This window comes from Tinamus guttatus, unplaced genomic scaffold, assembly GCF_059628265.1.
Source record: "Tinamus guttatus ecotype Peru unplaced genomic scaffold, ASM5962826v1 Tinamus_guttatus_pri_ptg000515l, whole genome shotgun sequence".
Taxonomy (NCBI): domain Eukaryota; kingdom Metazoa; phylum Chordata; class Aves; order Tinamiformes; family Tinamidae; genus Tinamus; species Tinamus guttatus.
The window spans coordinates 811,478-832,390 of NW_028289049.1; the positions used below are offsets into that span (position 1 = coordinate 811,478).

The 20,913-nt window shown below is 49.1% G+C and overlaps 2 protein-coding genes across 5 annotated transcripts in view; one reads left to right on the forward strand and one right to left on the reverse strand.

Moving 5' to 3' along the window:
• Positions 1-1,209: 1,209 nt before the first annotated feature.
• On the reverse strand, positions 1,210-16,947 carry DNAJC11 (DnaJ heat shock protein family (Hsp40) member C11). The gene is made up of 16 exons (XM_088533681.1): positions 16,866-16,947; positions 15,378-15,507; positions 15,120-15,193; positions 14,879-14,980; positions 7,472-7,600; positions 6,773-6,895; positions 6,420-6,493; positions 5,894-6,083; positions 5,526-5,611; positions 5,243-5,359; positions 4,223-4,378; positions 3,879-3,948; positions 3,497-3,554; positions 2,826-2,968; positions 2,223-2,352; positions 1,210-1,467 (listed from the first exon to the last, which is right to left on the reverse strand). The coding sequence occupies exons 1-16, from the start codon at positions 16,935-16,937 to the stop codon at positions 1,442-1,444; spliced, it is 1,680 nt and encodes a 559-aa protein (XP_088389807.1). The 5' UTR covers positions 16,938-16,947; the 3' UTR covers positions 1,210-1,441.
• Positions 16,948-17,065: 118 nt separating this feature from the next.
• Positions 17,066-20,913, forward strand: part of CAMTA1 (calmodulin binding transcription activator 1) — a 161,290-nt gene continuing 157,442 nt past the window's right edge. For all 4 annotated transcript variants that reach the window (XM_088533712.1, XM_088533713.1, XM_088533714.1 and 1 more), the window contains exons 1-2: positions 17,066-17,110; positions 19,003-19,096. In XM_088533712.1, coding sequence (XP_088389838.1) covers positions 19,030-19,096 — 67 coding nt within the window. In that variant the 5' untranslated portion in view covers positions 17,066-17,110; positions 19,003-19,029. The remainder of the gene's footprint in view (positions 17,111-19,002; positions 19,097-20,913) is intronic.

Sequence of the window (20,913 nt, forward strand, 5' to 3'; positions counted from 1 at the left end):
AAATCCCACATCAGGAGCCCATTGCGGCTGAATCTTTCTTTAACAAGTGAATGACACTTACTTGTATGAATTTGGGAGAGGAGATGCATTTGTTTTGGAACAGCTGAAGTCTGCTTTGGGAGATTAATTTTTCTATTGCAGTTAAATTCCACAGGGCCTTAAGACCACGACTTGAGCAAGAAGAAGCCCAGAAAAAGGGGCACAGGTGCTTGCTAAGAAGTGGTTTGCTGTAGGAATTGTCAAGGGCAGCAATGCGGTGCCAATACATGTTTTTTGTAAGCCTCTTGCATGTAGGTGTTAAAGGCCGTTTTGGAACATGCCACGAGGTGAACTACAGCTCTGTGGCCCAGGAGCAGCTATAATTTCTCCTTTTTCCACAGGCACATATATACATAAAGCAAAATCCCTCAGGGCTGTGGATGGAGACCCTTCCCTTTGCTGTATTGCCAGAACATGTGCCCCTTTCCTGGCAAAATCATGGGCATGGCTTCCATGCAAAACCACTGCGGGGAATTTGTCACAACTAATGCTTTTTAGAAGAGGCAAGTGAAGTTTAAGGTTTCAAGTCTTTACTCCATTTGGGACCTCTCCTTACTGTGGTCTTGTTTACTACATCCACTACATTCCTCTGTTTTCTAGCAATAAATTGGATAGGAAGAGATTATGGCAGCACCAGATCTGAATGAAATGAATTACGGTCCTGCCCGTTTACTTCCCTGCTTTCTTGAAAACCCCAAGTTGAACAGGGTTCTAGGTGGCAGAATTGAATTAAGGAGACCATTATATCCGGCGCCCTCATCTGAAGCAGCACTGTTTAAAAGGGGTGTTACGAGCAGCTGGATGGATTCATGGTGAAAAGGTCCATGTTCCATTACAAAAATCAACAAACTTCATTCCAAACATACTTGTCCATAACAAGTACATTTCAAATGTAGATTTGGGTTGTTGGCCTCCCTCCAACAACAGGACTTGCACAGAGGACCTTCTGGAGGCAGCCACAGAACCTCCCTTCCCCTCAGCAGTACAAAGAGGTGATACCAACCCCAGTGAGAGCAACAAGTCTTCTTTCCTGCCCACTGCAAGAAGAAATATGTGAGACTGCACAAACAGCCTGTGGCCAAACTGAGCACGGCTCAAATTGAGAGCGGCTGAGTGAGGGCCGGTGCTCGGTGCCCCGTTCGCACAACCTCAGCAGAAAGCACTGCGCGGTCAGAGTCACGTTGCTTTATTGGTTACTGAGCCACAATTCAGAGCAGTATTGCCTCGGAGTCCCCTGTAGAAGCAGGTTCTTATCTTGTCTCCTAACATAATTGGTATGACACCACCTTCTATATGGATCACAAAAATAAAAATGTCTCTGCTCACACTTGTAGCATCCCGGGGAAGCTTTGCAGTTTCTGTTGACCCAGGTACCGTAACAGACAGACAGACTCTCACCAGATTAGCCATCTGCATCAATTCTGTGAGCTGTCGGATGAGAACAGTAAAGTGATGTGAGCCACTTCTGCTGGACAAGACGCATCCTAAGTTGAACTTACCCCATACAGGAACATCTCTAGCTCTAACTTGAACGGGATTTGTACAAACCCACTGCATGTGCATGGAAGTTTCCCCAGTGGGATTTGTGCCTTAAATTGGGCCACAGAGGTGGTCTAGAATTAACAGAGACTTGTGCCCTTCAGCCAGGTCACCATGCCTTCAGAGGGACCAGTGAAACTTGCCACTAGCAGCTCATCTCTGTTCTGCAAAACGGTTCCCAGAAGGAAAACGTTTTGGAGGAAGACAAACAGGGAGGAGGAAGGCACTTGGCTCAGGCCTCCATACTCAGTACAGTCCCCAAGGGACAACCCAGCGCCGTGGACCACCCTGCATGGGCGCAGCGGCGCGGGCAGCCTCTGCTTCCCTCTCAGGCTGCATTTCCATGGCGACAGGGCACGAACTGCTGCAGCGCTGCTGCGACGAGCTCTTCTATGGCCACGGCCAGGGACAGCAGCTCACAGCCTGCGCACCTGGGAGGCCCAGGGCAACGGGCCCCTCTCCCTGATGGAGGCAGCGGCTGCCTTGCAGCGACTCTGCGAGGACCCTCCAGCTGAGCGCCCCGTCCACGGCAGCGCGCGGCAGCGCGGGCACCGGAGCGCGCAGCAGAAGCCGGCACGCTGCCCGGAGCGGGACAACCCTTTCCAGCTCCCGGGGGAGGAGGCAGGGCAGCCCCTGCTACTCACATTGCTTTGGTATCCTCAGAGCCTCGTTGTCAGCCGACATCACTTGGTGCAGGACTCCCCGGAACTGATAAAGCACTTTGAGATTCTTCTCCTCACCCACGCAGGGGTCATAGAAACCTGGCAGCCCAGCCTGTAACCAGAGAAGGGCAGACTGAGCACCAGGGAACAGATTTTCACATGTAAAAAACTGTTTGTGTATATGTGTGTGTATATATACACACACACACACACACACACACACACACACACACACACACACACATGAAGTGTTAAAAAAAAAAAATTGATGCCCAAGAGATGAGATGAGAAATTAAGGAATCATCTCCACTGTGGCAAGCTGGAAGTGCAGAACCCTGTGAATCAGCGGTCAGGGAGGTTCCTGGTGCAGAGCTCCAGAAAACGCACGCTGTCCATGCAACGAGCACTGAGGCACTTTCTCTGGAAATACCCATCAGAACAGAAGTTCTCAGAGGTTCCTAACGCTCAGTACAGAAACGGTTTTGGTAAATTGATGCTGTGGATGGGAGCGTGCGGGAGAAACCCCCTGCTGCCAACGCACATCTCTGAGCCCCGGGCCCGGCCTTTGGCGTAGCAGCCACGTACCTTGGAGGCCTCTGTCAGGATGAGCTTGGAGTCCTTCACCAAGCACTGCAGGGGCACAGTCACGTCTATTACTTTCACCTTCTCATTCTTCCTGCTGTTGTCATTAACAAACTTCCCATACCAGGCATTCACTACAATCAGACCTGCATTTCACAAGAAATCACAAATGTGACAAAAGGTTTCCCAAAGACACCCGGGCAGATACTGAGGAACAGCTCAACTTACTCCCCTCCTCATCCCAGCATTTTCTTTTGCCTTCAATGATAATTCTTAAGGAAAATAGAAGAGAAAGTTTCTACCCTGACACGTGATCTCTCACGACATCAAATCAAACAAGGATGAGGCATGTGGGAACCTTCTCCTCCCCGTTCTGAACGCATAAACGCCGAGACAGATGAACATTTATGCTTCAGTATTTGTCAAAAATCCTCAGCACCAGCACAGAATGACATGTCTTAAATGCCCCGCGCATTTAAGTGGCAGTCCAGCTGGAGGTGACTGTTCACTTTGGAATGGTCTCTTAGAAACTGCTAGCAAATTTGCCAGATTTTAGATTTCCTATTACAGTCCAGGAACACGTTATGTAGAGTAGCCCCCTCAACCATTTAGCCTCTCAGTTGCCCCATTCCTCTTTCCAAACACAGAGGACAAGTAAATTGCACAGTCTTTACCCATTCTGGCTTCCTCTGCCTCAATTATCCTCCGGACAGACTCCTGCATTAACCGGACCTGTCACAACACAAGGGGCAAAGCAAAATCAAGCAGTGACAGACACTGTGCCCCAAACAGACAAGCTCAGAATGAAAGCTGCTTCCTTTAACTAAGGATGCCGAAAGCAGAGAGTGTTTTGGGAGCAGGTCGGCAGGCCAGAGCCCGTCTCGAAAGGCATCTCAACACGAGCACAGAACAAACCACATGGGAATCAATGCAGAAAATGGCACAGCTACGCAGTGTCAGAGCACGGAGCAGTAGGGCTGAAGTCTCTCGTACCTCATAAAATCTCTCATTAAACGGTAATATAAAAAAGCAGTCAAGAGGTGGTGGGAGACTTACTGCAGCTTCTGCTTCCTGCTTCTTCTGAAGGATGTCACTGGCAGTGCTCTCCCTTTGCTTCTCCAGCTCTCTGGCATAAGGAAGTCAGCACCACATCAGCTTCACGCAGTGACTGGAAGTCATCCACATCTCAACTCGCCCACCCCAGCTGCAGCTGACACGCAGACTCACACCAGCGAGCCTCCCACCTTGCAAGATCTTGCTGTATGCTCCCAGAACTTACTAATATTGGCAACAGACTAAAACACGGTGCCTCATGCCGACCTCTCAGCCTCGCACTGACTCCCACACGCGCTCGAGCGGGGCTCCCCGGCTCCGTATTTCAAACGGCCTTGCTAACTCACCGCTCCTTCTGTGCCCTGAGGTAGGGTTTGATGATTAGCCTGTGCATAGCAAAGTAAATAACCAGGGGTCCCACGGTGGCATAAAATACAGCACTGGGCAGCAGCTGATCTGTTAGGTGGACAGGGAAGAAGTAGGTCTGGCTCGCCCTGTTCAACCTGGAACAAAAAAAGAAGAGAGCAGCAGATCAGAGGAAGCAGTTTCACATGCCCCATTAAACACGGCTAGTAGTAGCCAAAAGAACTGCCGGTCCAGAGAAGGGTGAACAGCGAGCGCAGGCAAGGAACGATGCGGCCAGCCCGGACAGCGGCCTGCAGGCACGTGCACGGCACAGCCTCCTGCCACCAGCAGCACGGGGCCGTTCTAAAGGCTTCTGCTGGTCTTGGGAAAATTGCTTGGACACAAACTTCACTGGGGAATTGATGATGAAGTTGATCATCTGCATCATCAACTAGAGAAAGGCAATCGCTAACAGGGAAGGACTACGTATGTAATCCCTGCCTGTGCTTCAGGGAGTTAGTGCATTAATATTTGCTTCACGTTTACAGTAACATTTATTCTAGAAAACGTTAGTCTTTCTGGGACTGATATCTTCATGTCTTGAGTTTCTACAGCCCTGGCATGCCCTCTACTGGCAAAGATTTAAAAATGCACTACAGAATATTAACACTTGGGAGTTCTGTACCTCTTTGTGAAAACTGCATCACATGAATGGCATACCCATTTCTTCAGCTAACAGCAATAATCTAATTCAACTCAAATGTATACAGGCGCAATGTCACAATAAATGGAATGCAATTAAGCACACTTCCAAATGTATTTTCAGAGTAAAATCAGCAGAAGGCACACGTTGCTTCAGACAGCCACCACTCGCATAAGAGAGGGCAGCTGCAAGCTTTTATAGGGATATATCAATATAGCGACATATCAATGGCTTTCCCACCTGAACCGCCCGAATACTAGAAACAGACTAATGCAGGTTATGGTCAGTCTTGGGAAACTACAGTGATAAGTGAACTGACTTGATTTTCAAGGACACTCCTTGGGGAACACCAACGCTGACGGTGGCTCCGAGGATGCTGTGTCTGGAAATCTTCCTCTCTGCGCCATACTCCACTATGGTCCCAAAGAAACCTGCCCTAGAATGACAGACCAAAACCCAGTAAGACCAGGGAAGACTCCTGAATTTCTCTTCACTGCAAATCAAAGATTACAGAAATATTTGGCTAGAACCAGCAGGCCTCAGAGCAGAAAAAGGTATGCTCTTTGGGCACAAACTATGTCATTATCCCCTTGCAGACTTACTTGAGAGAACCTTTCACTCGTGTTTGATCCTCATCCTGAAACTTATGCTGGTAACTGACCATCATGAAAGAATGGGGGATTCCCAGCTGAAATACAAAAGGCACAAGTTCATGAAAATTCATCCTCGGCCACAGCTGAACATTTTCCCAAGACTTTCGCACTCTTTAAGCGATACAGAATATACTGATGACTAAACCAACACTGGTATACTGGTTACCAAAGCTAGATGTTCATGGAGGCAGTATGAACCGCTCCTTTATCCTCTTAAGCCTCAAGCCACCAAAGAATGGCTGGGAAGGGAAAGCTGGGGTCTCTCTCTCACACCAAGTGCTATTATTGCCCCCTGCCTACGGCAACAAGGCTCTCACCTGTAATGCCACTGTGAAATGGCTGGTTTTTGTATCCCGAACAATACTAGTGTTCATGGCTGACTGGATGCCCCAGCGCCACTGCAAGTAGCCCATCGTGTTCTTGTCGAGGTTGCGGGCCAGAACCGTGGTGAGGCCTGGACGGATCCCCCGGGATGAGAACTGCAGAGCACAGTTTGTAGTGATGAAACTAGGAGAAACAGGGAGAGCCTCCTCAGCAGGGACACACAGAGCTGGCCTCAGATTCTCGCCTGCCCTGCAGCCTTGGTGGGCATGAAATAAGCAGCATTTGCTGGAAGCAAATCTGGAAGCATGTGCAATTAAAATGGAGCACACATACACATGCAAGAAGAACATAAGCATTCTGACCAGAATTGAAGCGTTGTGTCAGAGCCAAAGAAGAAATAACACTTTTTCTTTTCCTCCCCTCCCACAAGAATTTCCAGAATTAACAAGAAAAACAGTTCAAGATGTTTGGTTCATTAGTGTGGAGTATTAACTATTTGATCATTTTTATAATATTTACCATCTTGGTGTAAGATTACGGAATATCTTCAGACCAAAGAGAGGTCCCTGAAGGTCTCCCGCTCCAAACTCCATCTGTTCAAATTTGCCAAAGGAAAAACAGAATGGGGGTAATTTGGCACTAGTATTTAATACAACGTTTGCTTAGGTATCACTGTATAAATAATTTAAGAGCTCTTTTTGCAGGTCATCTTACAAAGCAGGTCAGTATCATTAATCCCATTTTCTGAAAGCGGAGCACTGAGAGGTGAAACAAAGCTAAGGCCTCCCTTAAGAAAACTAAGACTAGCTAACGACTTGCAGCAGCCCGAAGTAGACTGGATACACAAAATGAGCAGTGGCTAACACCCTTACCTCTCCCCAGCCCTTGGCAGACGTCACCCGCCGAAGAGCGAAGTTAATGGAGCCGCCTCCGTTCCCGTTCTGGGTGGACAGGTTACCGGACAGTATTGCTGTGTCTGTGGCAGTCAGCGGTGCCTGCAAAACGACCGTATCGTTACCCATCGGTGTAATCAATCCTGCAGATGACTGCAGAAGCTGTAGGCATGTGGAGGAGGCAGGTAATTCCCCGGGCGATGGCTTGTCATCAACCTGCGTGTCTGAACCAGATATGGCCACGCTTCCTGGGAGCTCTGTACCCCAAGACAGAGCGCAGCATTAACCCCTGCAGCGTGAGACACCTTCTGGGACACCCGCCCTTGAGCTGCAACCCCTTCCAATCCAGCATGAGACTGGACCTTTTCAGTGCTCTGGAACAGGGGAAACTCCCCTCCCTCCTCCTTGCCCATCACCTTCTCCTCCTTCCCTTACGCTGACCCCAGCCACAGCGCAGCCTCCTTGCTGCGGGCGGGCAGGAACGCTGCAGCACCGAAGCCGGCGCCTCGGGGCCCCGCGTGCCCTCAGGAACACGCGCGGTGCCACCAGCGCGAGGCCCTGCTGCCCTGGGCCCCTCCGCACAGGAAGGGGACGCCCAAGCAGCGCTCCCTTCCCAGCCGCTTCGCCCCGTCTGGGCTCGGACCGGCTCCGCACCCGCACACGCGCTCGCCCCCTTACCTCGATGGACTGCGATATGTGCATTTTATTTATTTCAATCTGGGGAAAGCTGCTCCCTGGCACATCCTCATATTCTTCATCGTAACGATCGAAGAGGTCCGTGGCATCTATTCCAACGCTGATTGTTCCCTAGGAAACAACAAGTGGAACAACTGCATCCAGGCATCCACGCAGGCCAAATGGATAGGGCATCTTTACGTATACTTTGGAGCTTAAACCGTAACTTTTCTTTTTGTTGTTTTACAATTACCTTGCTCTATTCTGAACTGCATTTCTTACACATTCAAGGGACATACATACAAAACGGAATGATTACAAAAGTCTAAAATAGCTATACAAGTGAAAGCAAACTGGATAAAAACTTAGCATTGCATCCCAGGTGAAAAACTGGATATTTTTTTCTACTGTTATATAGAGCAGAAGTAGGTAGAACATTTTCATACACAAGGGTTCTTCTCCCTCCACAACTAAATCTAACTCTGCTCTGTCACTATTTTAAAGACGTATTTTAGAAGTTAACCCTCTCCAAGTTACTTGGCCAAACAGCCTCTAAACACTTCCTTCTTATAAATCATCTGAAACAACAGAGTTTTGAGCTGCATCATTCACTTACCATTTACTTTATTAGTCAAACATTTCCTTGTCTTTTCCCTGGTCTACATCTTATAAATCAGAAGAAAAGGTTGACAAGGATAGGAAATGTTTACCACTTGGTAAAAGTCTTTCTCAAACAACTGAAATAATGCCTAAAGCTTATTCCTAGGCAAAGAGAAAAAAAATAGGCCGGAGCTAAACAGTCTGGCTAAATGCTGCTGTGTTCATTCAGACTAACTGCAAGAGTGGGTTTATTTGAAAAGGGCATGATGAGATTCTTCTCTGAGTCACACAGCTTCAACAGACTTTGGAAAACTCCCTGCAGCTCTATTAACCAGCACTCCAGCTCATGTGAAATACACCACTTGCAGTAAATGCCTCCCTGCACGAGCACAGAATTAACCCTGAAAGATGAGCTGTACGAATGAAGCTCTGCACAAAGGCACAGACATTGTAAACATAAATGGAATAAATTCTTACTTCAATCTGAGTGAGCATTTTTTCCATGCTCACTGCATTCTAATAAAACCCAGACCCAGCTATAAGAACCGCAGAGTCTGACAAGACTCACAGTCTGCTTCAAAGTCTTGGTCTGATTTGGCTCCAAATATTTATCTGTTGTGGAGATTCCACATCTGTTCGTAAGAATGCTTATTTTCCAATTTCTTACACGGGATAAATGGGACAAGTATCTTAAAATAGAAAGGTCTGCCTGTTTCCAAGAGAACTGTGCAATAGGGACTGTGTCCTGACTGTTTGGAAATTCTTCCTGGGAGAGAGCTGAACTCCCCCCTGCACACTTACCTCCCCGCCTGTGGCAGTCCAAGCCACGACCTCCTGCCCCTTACACGGAGAGGACTATTTCTGGGGAGCGATCCGCAAAGTCACCTTCCAGGGATCTGCTCCTCATACGCTGCAGCTTCCTAACTCTCAGCGCTCTCCTACGCTGCGCTGTTCCTTGAACCAAGGCCAAGCTGGCTGTGCAGCCAGGCGAGGCTGCCAGGAGCCCCGGCACGGTGCGGCGCTCGCCAGCCCGCCGCAGCGCCCCGCTCCGCTCCGCTCCGGCGCGTCCCTCCGCGCTGCCGCACGTGTCTCCGCGCGGCGAGCGGCCCCAGCGCTGCGGTGCGGGAGCTCTGCCCGCTCCTGCCTTCGTGCCGGGACGGCGGCACGGCCGCCCTCGGGGCTAAACCTCGGCCTGGCCCTGCCGGCCTCGCGCGGCGCCGGAGCCGCAGGGCTAACCCGAGGGTTTTCTTTTCAAAGTGTGGGATAAACACAGAAATTCAGCACTAAAACCTAATTCATATTCAAATTTTATAACTTTTTTTTTTCAAACAGACCTGTGAATCTTATAGCAAACACTTCTCTTGGTGAAAACAGGGGAATTGCAATGAGAACACACGCACCTGTTTAGGGAAAGCTGCAAGATCCCCTCAGGGAAAGCAGCCTCACAGCCCTCTCCCTCTGCGCAGTCTCTCCCCAACTGCTCAGGACAACTTCTGCTTAGCTGCCTTTCACCGAGGAGCGGATTCTGCAAAGACATCCTGCCTCCTGCCAAGCAGGTGAAGTCACCCTCAGAAACCTATGGGTCCTGGCAAGGAAACTGGCTCCATCACACGCACAGGAAAGGCAGCAGATGGTAATGTTAAAAATATTCCCAGAGAACAACAGCACCCCTATGGCACCGGATAGCAGGGGAGACCGCTGCTGCTCCCAGCTCCCTGCCAGCCACCTGCTCAGGCTATCGGAAAAGCAAGAGCCTTCCCCAAGGCAGGACCAGCGGGAAAACCTGCGCAGGCCCCTTTGGAAGCTGCCCTTGCACACACAGCAACCACGCTGGCTAACAGTGCTGCAGCACACAACCACTCCCTGAAATTCATCTCTTTAAGAACACCTCAACTTAGATCCTTGGAATAAAAAGAGTCTCTACGAACAGTTACTCTGTTAGAATCCTTTAAGTCAGACAAGAAATGCGATTAGGTAAAAGGCAACAGTATAGAATGGAAGACATCACTCACCACAGGCTAGAGAGATCTTTGCCTTTGGATTCAAAAAAGCATCTACGCAAAAATCACAACTTCTGATACACTTGGTAGGGCATGAGATGAGGCAGAGGCTCCCTTCCCGCAGGGCTGGAGCACAGACGTGTGCTCCCTGCTCTCCTCTGCTTCAGAGGAGCGGGAGAACTGTGCTCAACTCTGCCTGTTGTGGAAATCCGGGAAGAGGGAGAGAACTGTCCCACTTGGCAAGGTCTGTCTCTTCTGCAAGCAAAGTCTCTGCTGCAGAGAGAAACACGCTTGAAGTCACAACATCAGATGGAGGTTTCACCTCTTCTTTTTGGCAACGGTATAATTAAATATATTGGTTTCCAAGTTTGTACAGCTATAGTGAGACAGCAGACAATCTAAGTTACTCCAGTCTTCTGAATGTGCTGGGCAGGTTTTGCCCGTTGATGCTGTCCAGCCAAGAGGAGCTCCTGGCCGCGAGCGGCCTTCCAGGCCAGCCAACACGAGCGGCGGGCATCCCCGCTCCAGCTGCTGAGCACAGATGCTCCCCTTACACAGACAGGACCCCATGGCAAGGAGCACAAGGAGGATGCTCGAGGAGGAGCCCGTTAAAAGCAAACTAGACCAGAATGCCGCTGCCTCTTGCAGGAGATGGTATTACAAAGGGTAAAGCACCGCCAGACGCGCACTGTGCTGCGGCTGCAACTGTTTACGTAGTGACCAGGGAAGAAATCTGCGAAACAACTTAAAAATAAATAAGTAAAATTACCCGTAGAGTCCAGAGGACAGATGGCACAAAACCCATGAATCACTCTAGCTACAAATGTTAGGATGGCTCACGTTTCAGACTTCGGGGAGCACTCGTAGACAGAAGAAGACTGAGAGAATAAGTTAAAAGTTTGTCCATACTGCAGGCATGCAAAAAAGCCCACAAAAAGAAAAAAAAACAGAACCCTCATCTCAGGATAAGTTATTTCTGCAAAAATATCTGCAAGGAAGTCTCACACATCTGTTGCTATTGCTAATTATTGCAAAGGAAATTGCTTTTTTCATACAAGGCTTATGTGCCTATTTTTCAACTTTGTTCTAACGTAAAATTCCATCAGTGATATTTTCCTTAAAAAAAAAAAGGATTTACATTAAATAATTTCACAAGGAATGTACCAAACAATTATTTTTTTTTTTTACTAGTATGAACTTTCCTGTAAAGTGTAATCTGTTCCTGGGAATCACACCCACTAAATTGTGAAGACAGCCACTTCTATAGGCAGAGGCAGCGAGAGAGACAATCTGTGCAACAGCTGGTTTTAAAGGAGATCAAGAGGCAATCAAACACTCAGAATCACGTTATCATATAATCTATCTGTAAAAGCGTTTGACCCGCCTGGTGTTTTGTCTAGTACTTGTCAGCTTTTGAACTACGGCAGAATCAAATGAAAGTTACCTGGACTCATGAACCTGCCTGTGGAGACAAATCTACCAGCAGCCGACTTGGAGAGCAGCAAATGAAGCAGTCGGTGAGCAAAAGGTAGGACAGGTTTTGCTCCGTTTGAACTAACCGGGATCTTTCCAAGATCTGTGGCAATTTAGGCAACCCTTGGAAAATACAGGTCTCTCAAAACGTCTCATTTCTGGAAAAGTAGTGAAATAAAGGCCAGGAGTCCCGGTTTAACAGGGAATTAAGAAACGTACCTGTGAATAATCTACCCCCTTGTCTTTTTTTTCTTTTTTTGCCCTTACCATTTCCTTTCCAGAAGGTGACATATGCAAGCTGCGCAAGTTTAGGCCTTGAGGGACCTGTATTTCTTAAATCATGACCTTCCACAACAGGAAAATAGTAGGATTTAATTTCTGGAACAGGAAGCAAGTCTTCTCAAATCAAATAATCAACTTTCCAACCCTTCTGCATATCTTTAAAAGCAAAAAACAAAACTTTCAAAGCAAACAGCAGACCTAATTCTAAACCTGCCAAATTGCCTACATCTGGTTATTGCTCAACATTTCTGGTTAGAAATACTTTATTTTGCTGGAACCATTTTATAGAGCTAACAAAATGTTGGAAATTTTAAAGTAACTTGTGTTCTGGTATGAAATGATCACAGCTGTGCTACTTAATTCCACAGGAACACTGCCTAGAGAGACATTTCCATAGACTGCCAATAAGCAATTGCTGTAAACACCCAGATGGCTAATTTTATCACAGGACACAGAGGCTGAGGCTTACAATGCAGCTCCACTTTTTACTGCTTATAACCACAGCAAGACATCCAGACAAAATGTCAAATTCCTAAAGTCACTGAGAGGCAGTACGTGGAGGTAACCATGCCTACACCCCTCTCCCAGAAGATCCATCTGCCCATATCACCCCATCTCCAGCAGAGACATTTCAGCTTGCTCTGTTTTATGGCATCCAGAAATCCCTTTTTGCCTGGAATAATGCTGTGAGCAGATCAAAAAGACAGTTTAAAGGGAGCAAATGGGATCACTTTGAAGTCATTGGATTGACAATCCTCCCGCCTGATGCTGTTTCACTCCTGCACCCTTTTTACCTCAGCTCACAGCCAAAGCTTATTTTTCTCCATAATCTTGTCTGAAGTAATCTCAAGGGATGGTGAAATCCTCTGAAAAGCTTCACAAATCCACTTCTCAGTGCTAAATAACAAACATACCTGATTACCCAGATACCTGCCTGCACATACATGGTTGCTTCAAAAGGAGTTGGAGAAAAAAAGAAGCATCACAGGTAAGTTAAGGACACTTTATCTGGACTTAAGATTTCATTTTTCCAGTATGTACTTAAAACAGAAATTAAGATTTTGGAGTAGAATGGGAGAAAGGGTAGGCTGCATCCATTCAAACACTGGAATCAGGGTAACAAAGGTCCCCACAGAAACCAAACTCATTCAGCAAACAGAAAGGTTTCCTCAGAAGACGGGTGCAGAAAGGCAAGCGTAACCTTGAGGACAAATGTCACAGCCACATAGTGTTCCAGCGCTGGATATAATTAGCAGGCTCCTGTATGTTAGAAACTATTTCTGCGATTATTTTTATTTCACTTTCCACTAACAAGACCGTTAAAATGAAAAACAAAGGCCATAAAGAGTTAAATTATATACTGTAAACCTGTTTGTGTCCCCTGTGGAGGAGCATAGCACAAATGTTACTCAGCAGCGCAGGCAATCTCAGCGTTCGGAGAACAGCGAACGACTGCTCACTACCTGCACGCTGCAAGGACACGGAGAGCTGCAGCCAGCGGGGTGCGGAGGGGTGAGCGTTCCTCACTGACAGCTCAGACCAACGCTTTTCCTGGCACAGCCTTACCCATAACTGTTCCCACACATCTGTCAACCTAGGAAAAGATTCATGATTTGAAACTGCTCGGCGTGAAAGCACCAGCAGCCTTCAGAAATAACGTTACTCTTAGTTATAGCAACTGTTAATTTGTTTCTCACGTTACCAATTAGGCTGCACCATTTTAGAAGTCCATGCATGGACCGGATGATGCCGGAGTCCTCCTGTTTCAAAGATACCAAAACACTAAAGCCGTAAGTGCTTCAGAACCCAGAGCTACAGAGTTGACTGCAATCCTCTAGCTAGAGCTCTGGGGATACCCGGCTTCCCACCAAGAACAGTTATAAATAAAACAAAGTTGGTTTCTTTTTTCTAGATTTTTTTTCCAAGAGAGATAATGTTTCTGGTCTACATAAATTGCAACCAATATGTTTATGATTTTCTTGCATAGAGAGACAGAAATTAAGTATCACCATCACGAACCATTTCTATTCTGCATAAAAGAAACTGTCTTCCAGCACACATTTAAAAAAAATAGTTTAAGATATTTTAAGCAGCTCTCCCTTATATCTAATTCAGGTAAACTAAAGTGCAAATGCATCGGGGACTGTAGATCCAACTCTTGCATACCGTTGTTCACTGCATGGCAAATGAGTTTTGTGATTTAAGAAGCTTTCAAACCTTACTCAGTGGTAATCCTGACAAAACCGTGCTTTGCCTGGTGTGTTTATCAAGCCAAGAGCCTGGCAAAGCCATTAGCATTCTGAGTTATTGGAGTATTCTAGGCACAGCAGGTAAAAAGGACAGCAGCGGTCGCTCCTCACCTCCTCCTCTCCCCCAGCAATGCCGGGGGCATCTTCCTCTCCACCGTTGCTCATCTTTGACCAGCTGGGATGCAGCTGGGAGAAGAGTCATTTAGGGCCAGTTTATGGCTGCTCAGACAGAGAGACGAGAGCGAGACCCTCGCTAACGACGCTCACTGTACGAGCGCTGCAACACGTCCTTAAACCTGGCACCAACTGTGAGCCTGGCAGGATCCCAATGCTCTTCAGGCTGGTTTTGCTCTTTGTGCTCCAGCCACAAGACTCGCTCCTCAGTGGTCCAGTATCTGTTTCGTCTTTTTGGTTGGTGTGAGGAATTTATATTCAAACATGGCATTACTGTGTCAATACTGCAGCGCAGAAGGGAAGATCTGTGGTCTTGTTATTTGGAATATTTAAAGGGGTTCATAAAAGGTTCCACATTCGGAATGTGTTCTTAATGCTGCCTAAAACTGTTCTTCTCTGTTTGTTTGTTTCCACATGTTTCAACAGAATGAAGAAGCTGCATATTCTATAGAGGACTACTGTTCAAAGAATTAGCTATTTTTCCTCGTATTTTTCACATAAATATCTTATTCAGGGATGGATGCCTGAGGGATTATTTATTATAGTACCTCATTTACCTTTATCTCACAACATCTTGTATTCTTAACACTTCAAGGATTCCCATTGGGGATGGGGATGAAGTCTCTCCTTACCTTTGGATTAGTTCGCTGCTGCAGTCGTCTCTCTTCCCTCTCTCTCTGCAAACGCTCAAATTCTTCTCTGATTTCAGCTGGAGTTCTCTTCCTTTCCACAACCTACTCAAAAATAAATTGGAAACTAAACATTATCACAAAGAGGATGTTACTGCAGGGGTCACTGCAGTTTGGCACAACAACAGGAATTTCAGATAAAGGTGGATTTAATCCATTCCATAGACTACAAGGTTTCTCTCACCTCCCAACCTTCCATTTCCAGTCCTCTTCTCCCGTATATGTCATAAATGGCCCTGGTCTGTGGATCACTGAGCACTACAAATTAAAATCAAAAGAGAGGAGAGAATTCAGTTCTTGGTCTTCTCAAACTTCATGCCAACCCATTAGCGTTACTTGCAATTCAAGCACAACCCTGGAAACATGAAGCTTGGCTCTACAGATCCACCCAATTTTACGCTAACACCCCACAACACCCGTTCCTGAGAGTTTCTGTGCTCACCCTCATACGCTTGGTGCACGAGGTTGAAGAGCCGCTCGGCCTGCGCTTTGAGCTCGGGGTCTCTGTGCTTGTCGGGGTGGTAGAGCATGCACAGCCGGCGGTAGGCGCCTTTCAGCTCCTCCTGGGAGGCCTGCGGGCAGGACAGGGATGACCTCAAACACAGCCAAAGCTCACTGGGAAAGAGACGACTGTTACCAAGACCCGCCCTCACCAGAAGTCAGTCTTTTTTCCTGAATGAAGAAGGTACCTCTGTTTTGCTGTGGAATACACTTTTCCACAAGACAAGGAAGTGACAAAGGGGCACGAAGCTTTTAGAACTACAAATTCAAGGACTAAAGCTTTCACAGAAGTTTTCCTCAGAAACAAGGGCAGTAGCAATTCACTTCCTAAAGCAATAACTTTTTTTCCACCTTGTGATAAAGAGCGAGAGCTGTGGACTTTGAATTGAAGAAATGCATTCGTTTGGTCCTATAAGACAGGGGCACGTTCCTTTTTGAGGCGAGCTTAGCGTGAGTGGTTTTTCTTCACGTTCACTGTTTCATATTAACGTTGCTTAATGATATAGCAAAAGGGAACCCGCTGGTGCCCAGAAAGTAAAGGTAGCTACAGACCAGCTTTCCCCACCCCACCCCCTTTTTTTAAATTATCCTGTGCTTTCTGAGACAAGGAATTTAAAGTAGATGAGACGGTAGAGGAACATATAGCTCTAAAACTATGTTCTTTAATCTCATTAATGATAAACAGTTTAATGTGCTATTGATTAAGTAATTGAAACACATACTTCCATTTTTCATAAACAGCACGTTCAATAAAATGCTAGCCCGGCCCTTTCATCATCACCAATAGCTTCAGCCATTGATCCGGTGTTTCACAAGCAATAACCTCTCAGGAACCACTACAGAAGTGCTGACCTTGTTCCACATAGCAGCAAAACACGTAAAACTCAGTAACTACGACGTGAAAGTTACATTTCCATTACTGACACTCTACACATAAGCAGATGCATCTCTAATTAATATCTCAGTCACACCGCTACATTTTTTACCAGACTGAAAGCTATGGGAGATTAACCATATACATGCACTAGGAAATTGCTGCTCGGTGGGTTCAGCCTGCCCGTCAGGGCTGTGAGTTCAGCGGCTATTTGGCATTTCGAGATCAGCTGCCTCATCGCGCCACGCTTCCCCGACACACGGCAGCAGCCTGCGGCAGGCTGCAGCTGTGCAGAAAGGCAGAACGCAGCTCACGGGCAGGAGGCAACGCGGTCAGGGCCCCCCGTTCCGCCGGCCCTCACCGCGCACCGAGGGCGGCACGGCACGGCAGGGCACGGGGCGCGGGCAGGCCCAGCGCGGCTCCCCGCCGCCGCAGCGCGCTCCTCGCCGCCATTTCCCGCCGCGACGCCCGCAGCCCCGCGGCGGAGGCCCAGCGCGGCGGACGGGGGCGGCGGGCGGCGCTGCGGGCCGGCCCCGCTGGGCCGCGCGGCCTCACCTCGCGGCGCACGTTGAGCAGCGCGTAGTAGTCCTCGTTGTCCGGCGCCTCCTCCGCCAAGGCCGCCGCCATCTTCGCGACCTCTCACCCCGCGGCGCGCGCAGAGCGGCGGCGGCAGCGCCCCTGGCGGCGGGGCGGCCTGGGCACGGCCCCGCCCCGCGGCTGCGCATGCGCCGCGGACAGGGGCGGGCGCAGCGGCGGCGCCGCCCGGTAGCCGTGAGGAGAGGCGGGCGCGCGGCGCCGCGGTGAGTGCTGCGCGCCGAGCCGAGCCGAGCCGAGCCGAGCCGTTTTGCTCGGGCATGGCGGCTTAGCACGGCGGGGCAGCGGGGGCGGGGAGGCGGCGGTGCTGTGGGCGGGGGCAGCCGTGCCCGGCGCGGCGTGGGACCGGCGCCGTGAGAGCTCCGCGCTCGGGGGCTCCCGCCCGGGGCTTCGCGGCCGGCACCGCCGGGGTTTCCCGCCCGGCGCGGCAGGGGGCGCGCGGCGGCGGCGCGGACCGGGTGCCGCTGGCCCCGGGGCGCCCCCCGGCGGCGGCCGCGGCTCTTCCCGCTCGGTGCGCGGGGGTCCCCGCAGCGGGGCGCTCTGCCCGCTGCCCCGGGCCGGCCGCGGCCCCGGCACGCGGGTCGCCATGGCAACGCGGTCCCGGCGCCGCCCCCGGGGATCCCGGGGATCCCGGAGCGCCGGCCGCGCCTCGCGCGCGTCCCCGGCGGCGGCCGCTGTGCGCAGGAAATGGAGGACGGGGGAGGCCGGCCCTGCGGCCGCGGCGCTTCCCGCGTGCCCAGGGAGAGCCCCCATCGGCCCGGCCGTGCGAGGGGCCGCGGCGGCGCCGGAGCGCGGGGGCTGCCGCGGGCCGGGCCCCCGTCCCGCCGTGCCCGGGAGGCGCGGGGCTGTGACCCGGCAGCGCGGCCCCGCGCAGGCGCTCGAGGCAGTGGCAGGACGGCCCTTCCCGGCCCTTTCCTGCCGTGCAGCGCCCGCCGTGCGGAGCGGGATGCGGGTCCCGCCAACGGGCCTCATTGAGCGCCTTGTTAGTGCCCGGGGTCACACACAAAGTGTTTTTGCTGATATTAACTTTAGTTCTAGCACAGTTCAACAAGGAAAAACTTGAAGATGCCGTAAGCCAGGTGAGCTTGTCAAGCCGTCAGGGCGCCGCCTGACAGCTCCTCACGATGCAGCCCGTGAGCTAACGAGTGCCAGCTAACGAGTGCCAGGGTTCAGCGTCCTTGCGAGAGCCGAAGGGCCCTTCAGCCTTAACGAAGGGTGACGCTTTGATGAGAGGCTTTTTTTTTTATTACCTTCTTTAATAGGTGAGAGAAGAACCCAAAGATCTAGACTAGCGTGCTGCCCCTGTCTTACCAGCCAGCGTTAATGCTGGTTGATAAATTTTAGTAAAGGTTGCTTTTGGTCCCATTTGCTGGTATTAGGAGCCCATAGAGATTATGTCCTTTCACATATGAAAGATGCTATTGATTTTCTGTTAGTGTTATCTGAAATGTGCACTCTGTGTCTATGGAGTAGTGACAATCCTCCATCACTCGTTTCATGTGGAAAGAGTGGTTATTGAATCTCTTCCCATAAAACCTGATCTTTTTTCTCGTCCAGAATTTGCGAACCCCCATGGGAGCCCCTTGAGTTATTTCTTGGAGAAAATTGATTTGTTTTACACTCTGCTTCATACATTTGACTCCGTTTTTATTTTTGATTTGGCTTGTGTGATATGGAGGCTTCCCTAGCCTTGAGTGTGTTTTCTCAGGGTTGTTTTGCGTCTGTCTCATGGAGATTAACATTTTTAGAATGTTTTAAACTAAAATGAAGACTTTTTTTTTGGCATAAGTGTCTTGTTGCTGGGAGATTTTCACTCAGGGTGACTCATGAGCCTGGATTGCTACTTCTCTCAAGGCAGGTCTTGGATATTGACAGCTTCCCAGCTGCTTCCAGGTAAATTCTGTGCAAGTTTCTAGTGTCCAAACAGGCCCGTGAGAGTATCTGGGGTGAGTGGCACTGTAGCAGAGAGCACAACCTGCGCTACCACCTGCCCAGGGAGCAGTGGTTTCCACACTAAAACAGTGGCAAGAAATATTCTGTTATGTTTGCCCTTTCCCCTGCGCAGCAGGTGACTCACTGTGGGACTTTTTCCTTTCAGGAAGGAAGTGGCAACATGAATTCATAGATGACGAGTAGGATGCCAAAGCCAGAGATGACTGTGCTCTTGAAGAAATGCTGGGTAGAGCAAAAAGGTAAAAGGAACAGCTAATTACGTGCATTCTGGAGCCTGTGGGAGTTCGTGTTTTGCTTTCCCTCCCGTGGCAGATGACATCCCTCAAACTGCAACTCAGTTTCTTGAATTCCCTCCTTGATCTTATGGGAAGTCCCAGTGACACTTCTCACTTCTGACCTACTTCTTTTATGGTCAAAGCCTTACCACCCCCGCTCCCCCACAATGCATTATTTTGCATTGATAAACCTCTGTGAAACCTGTGCTTTTACATACGTCCTTTCATGTGCCCATCTAGAGGTCCAAGGGCTACCTTATGCCGACCTGCATCTGAAACAGTATCAAGTTAGTCTAAAAATCATATTTTGTGATGAGAGCAAAAAGAAAAAGAAGGCAGAAACTCAGCCATGGTATTCGTACCTCGTGCCATTCTCGCAGGGTGACAGCTCGGCTCAGTGCAGTGCTTTCCTGTCCCATCTTCTGACTGAAGCCTGGGCAGACACATGCTGTTAAAATGCTAGAATGGCATTGCAAGCAAGTGGCCTTTTTGAGGACTAAATTGCTTTCTGCTACCCTAATGCTCATGTTTGTTTGTGTGTTTTTTTAACTGCATTTTATGTTAACACTTTTGGGATGCCCAGAGGAATAATTTACTGACTCTTTCATTGTGGGAAGTTATCCTTGTAGTTTCTGAGGCGTGGTAGTTTGCCTGGGCTTTGGGCAGCAGAGCCGCGCAGTGGAGGGGCCGTCGCAACACGCGCCCGACGGCGGCACGGGTGCCTGAAGGAACTGGCAAGAAGCAGGGAAAGCTTCATTACTAGCATGTATTACTATATACTGTATACTGATGTATGTTTCCTTGGGACGTTTCCATCCTGCTTACGGGAGAATGGCTTTCATCCCCGCAAGTCATGAGCAAGCGTTCTCCTTGGAAACATGCCGGGGGGTGAGGGATAGTAATTACCTGCTTGTTGCCCCTGCCTCGCAGCTCTTCCTGGCAGCAAGTGTACGGGACAAATGGGGGATTCTGTGGCAGGGAGATGATGTTGGCAGTAAAAGAGGCAGAATGAGGTGTGAATGACTGGTATATAAATAACTGATCTCTTCTGCTGGTATTGATTAAAATAGAAATCAGGCAGGAGTTTTCTGTAGCTGAGATGTTAATGCTGATTGTAATTTTTCCGGTGCTTAAGCAGAACTGTCAGTCCGTTTGCTTCCTACTAAAGTGCAGCTTAACCCAGTGCGCTCCGTGTCTGCGGGTCGTTTCAGCCAGGCACGTGGAGAGCCTGCTGTGGGCCGAGGCTCCGCGTCTGGGCATCGCTCTCTTCTGAAAGCAGCCGTGGAGCTTGCCAGAAAGCCAGTGTTTTGTACTGTGGGAATGGCAGGCTTCAGGAATGACTTACAGATACCGTTTTCCACTAAAAGCTCTTCGGATTTTGGGCTGTGGTGGTGACGGCTGGAAGCTAGGAACTTGTATTCCCCACCAGCTCATCTCTGTCTCTGAGGTGAGTCTGTCTCCAGTAAAAAAAAATACGAGAATTTGTCAAAGACTTTTTCCCTACCGTGTCGGTGAGAGTGCTGCTTGGGCTCAATGGTGTTTTGTTTTTGCATTTGTTTAATAAATTGCTTTTCTGTTTTTGTCACGGGAGCTGCTCTCTGCAGGATGGCCTGGAATCCTCCTTAGGTTTAGGCCATTTGATGTAACGGAAGGAACAAGACCAGCTTGAACTCTTGCAATATAAAAGCACAGTTTGTCCTGTTTCACTTGGCAAATGTACCAAACGTTTGAAATACGATAGAAATATCTTAAGAAATGCAGATTAATAACTCTTTTGAAAT

Coding starts and splice junctions, on each gene's coding strand:
- DNAJC11 (XM_088533681.1), bottom strand. CDS start 16,937: ATGGCGGCGGCCTTGGCGGAGGAGGCGCCGGACAACGAGGACTACTAC. Junction 6,896..7,471: donor ACATATCGCAGTCCATCGAG/GTAAGGGGGCGA, acceptor GTCGTTTTGCAG/GCACCGCTGACTGCCACAGA. Junction 5,360..5,525: donor CGAGTGAAAGGTTCTCTCAA/GTAAGTCTGCAA, acceptor CTGTCATTCTAG/GGCAGGTTTCTTTGGGACCA.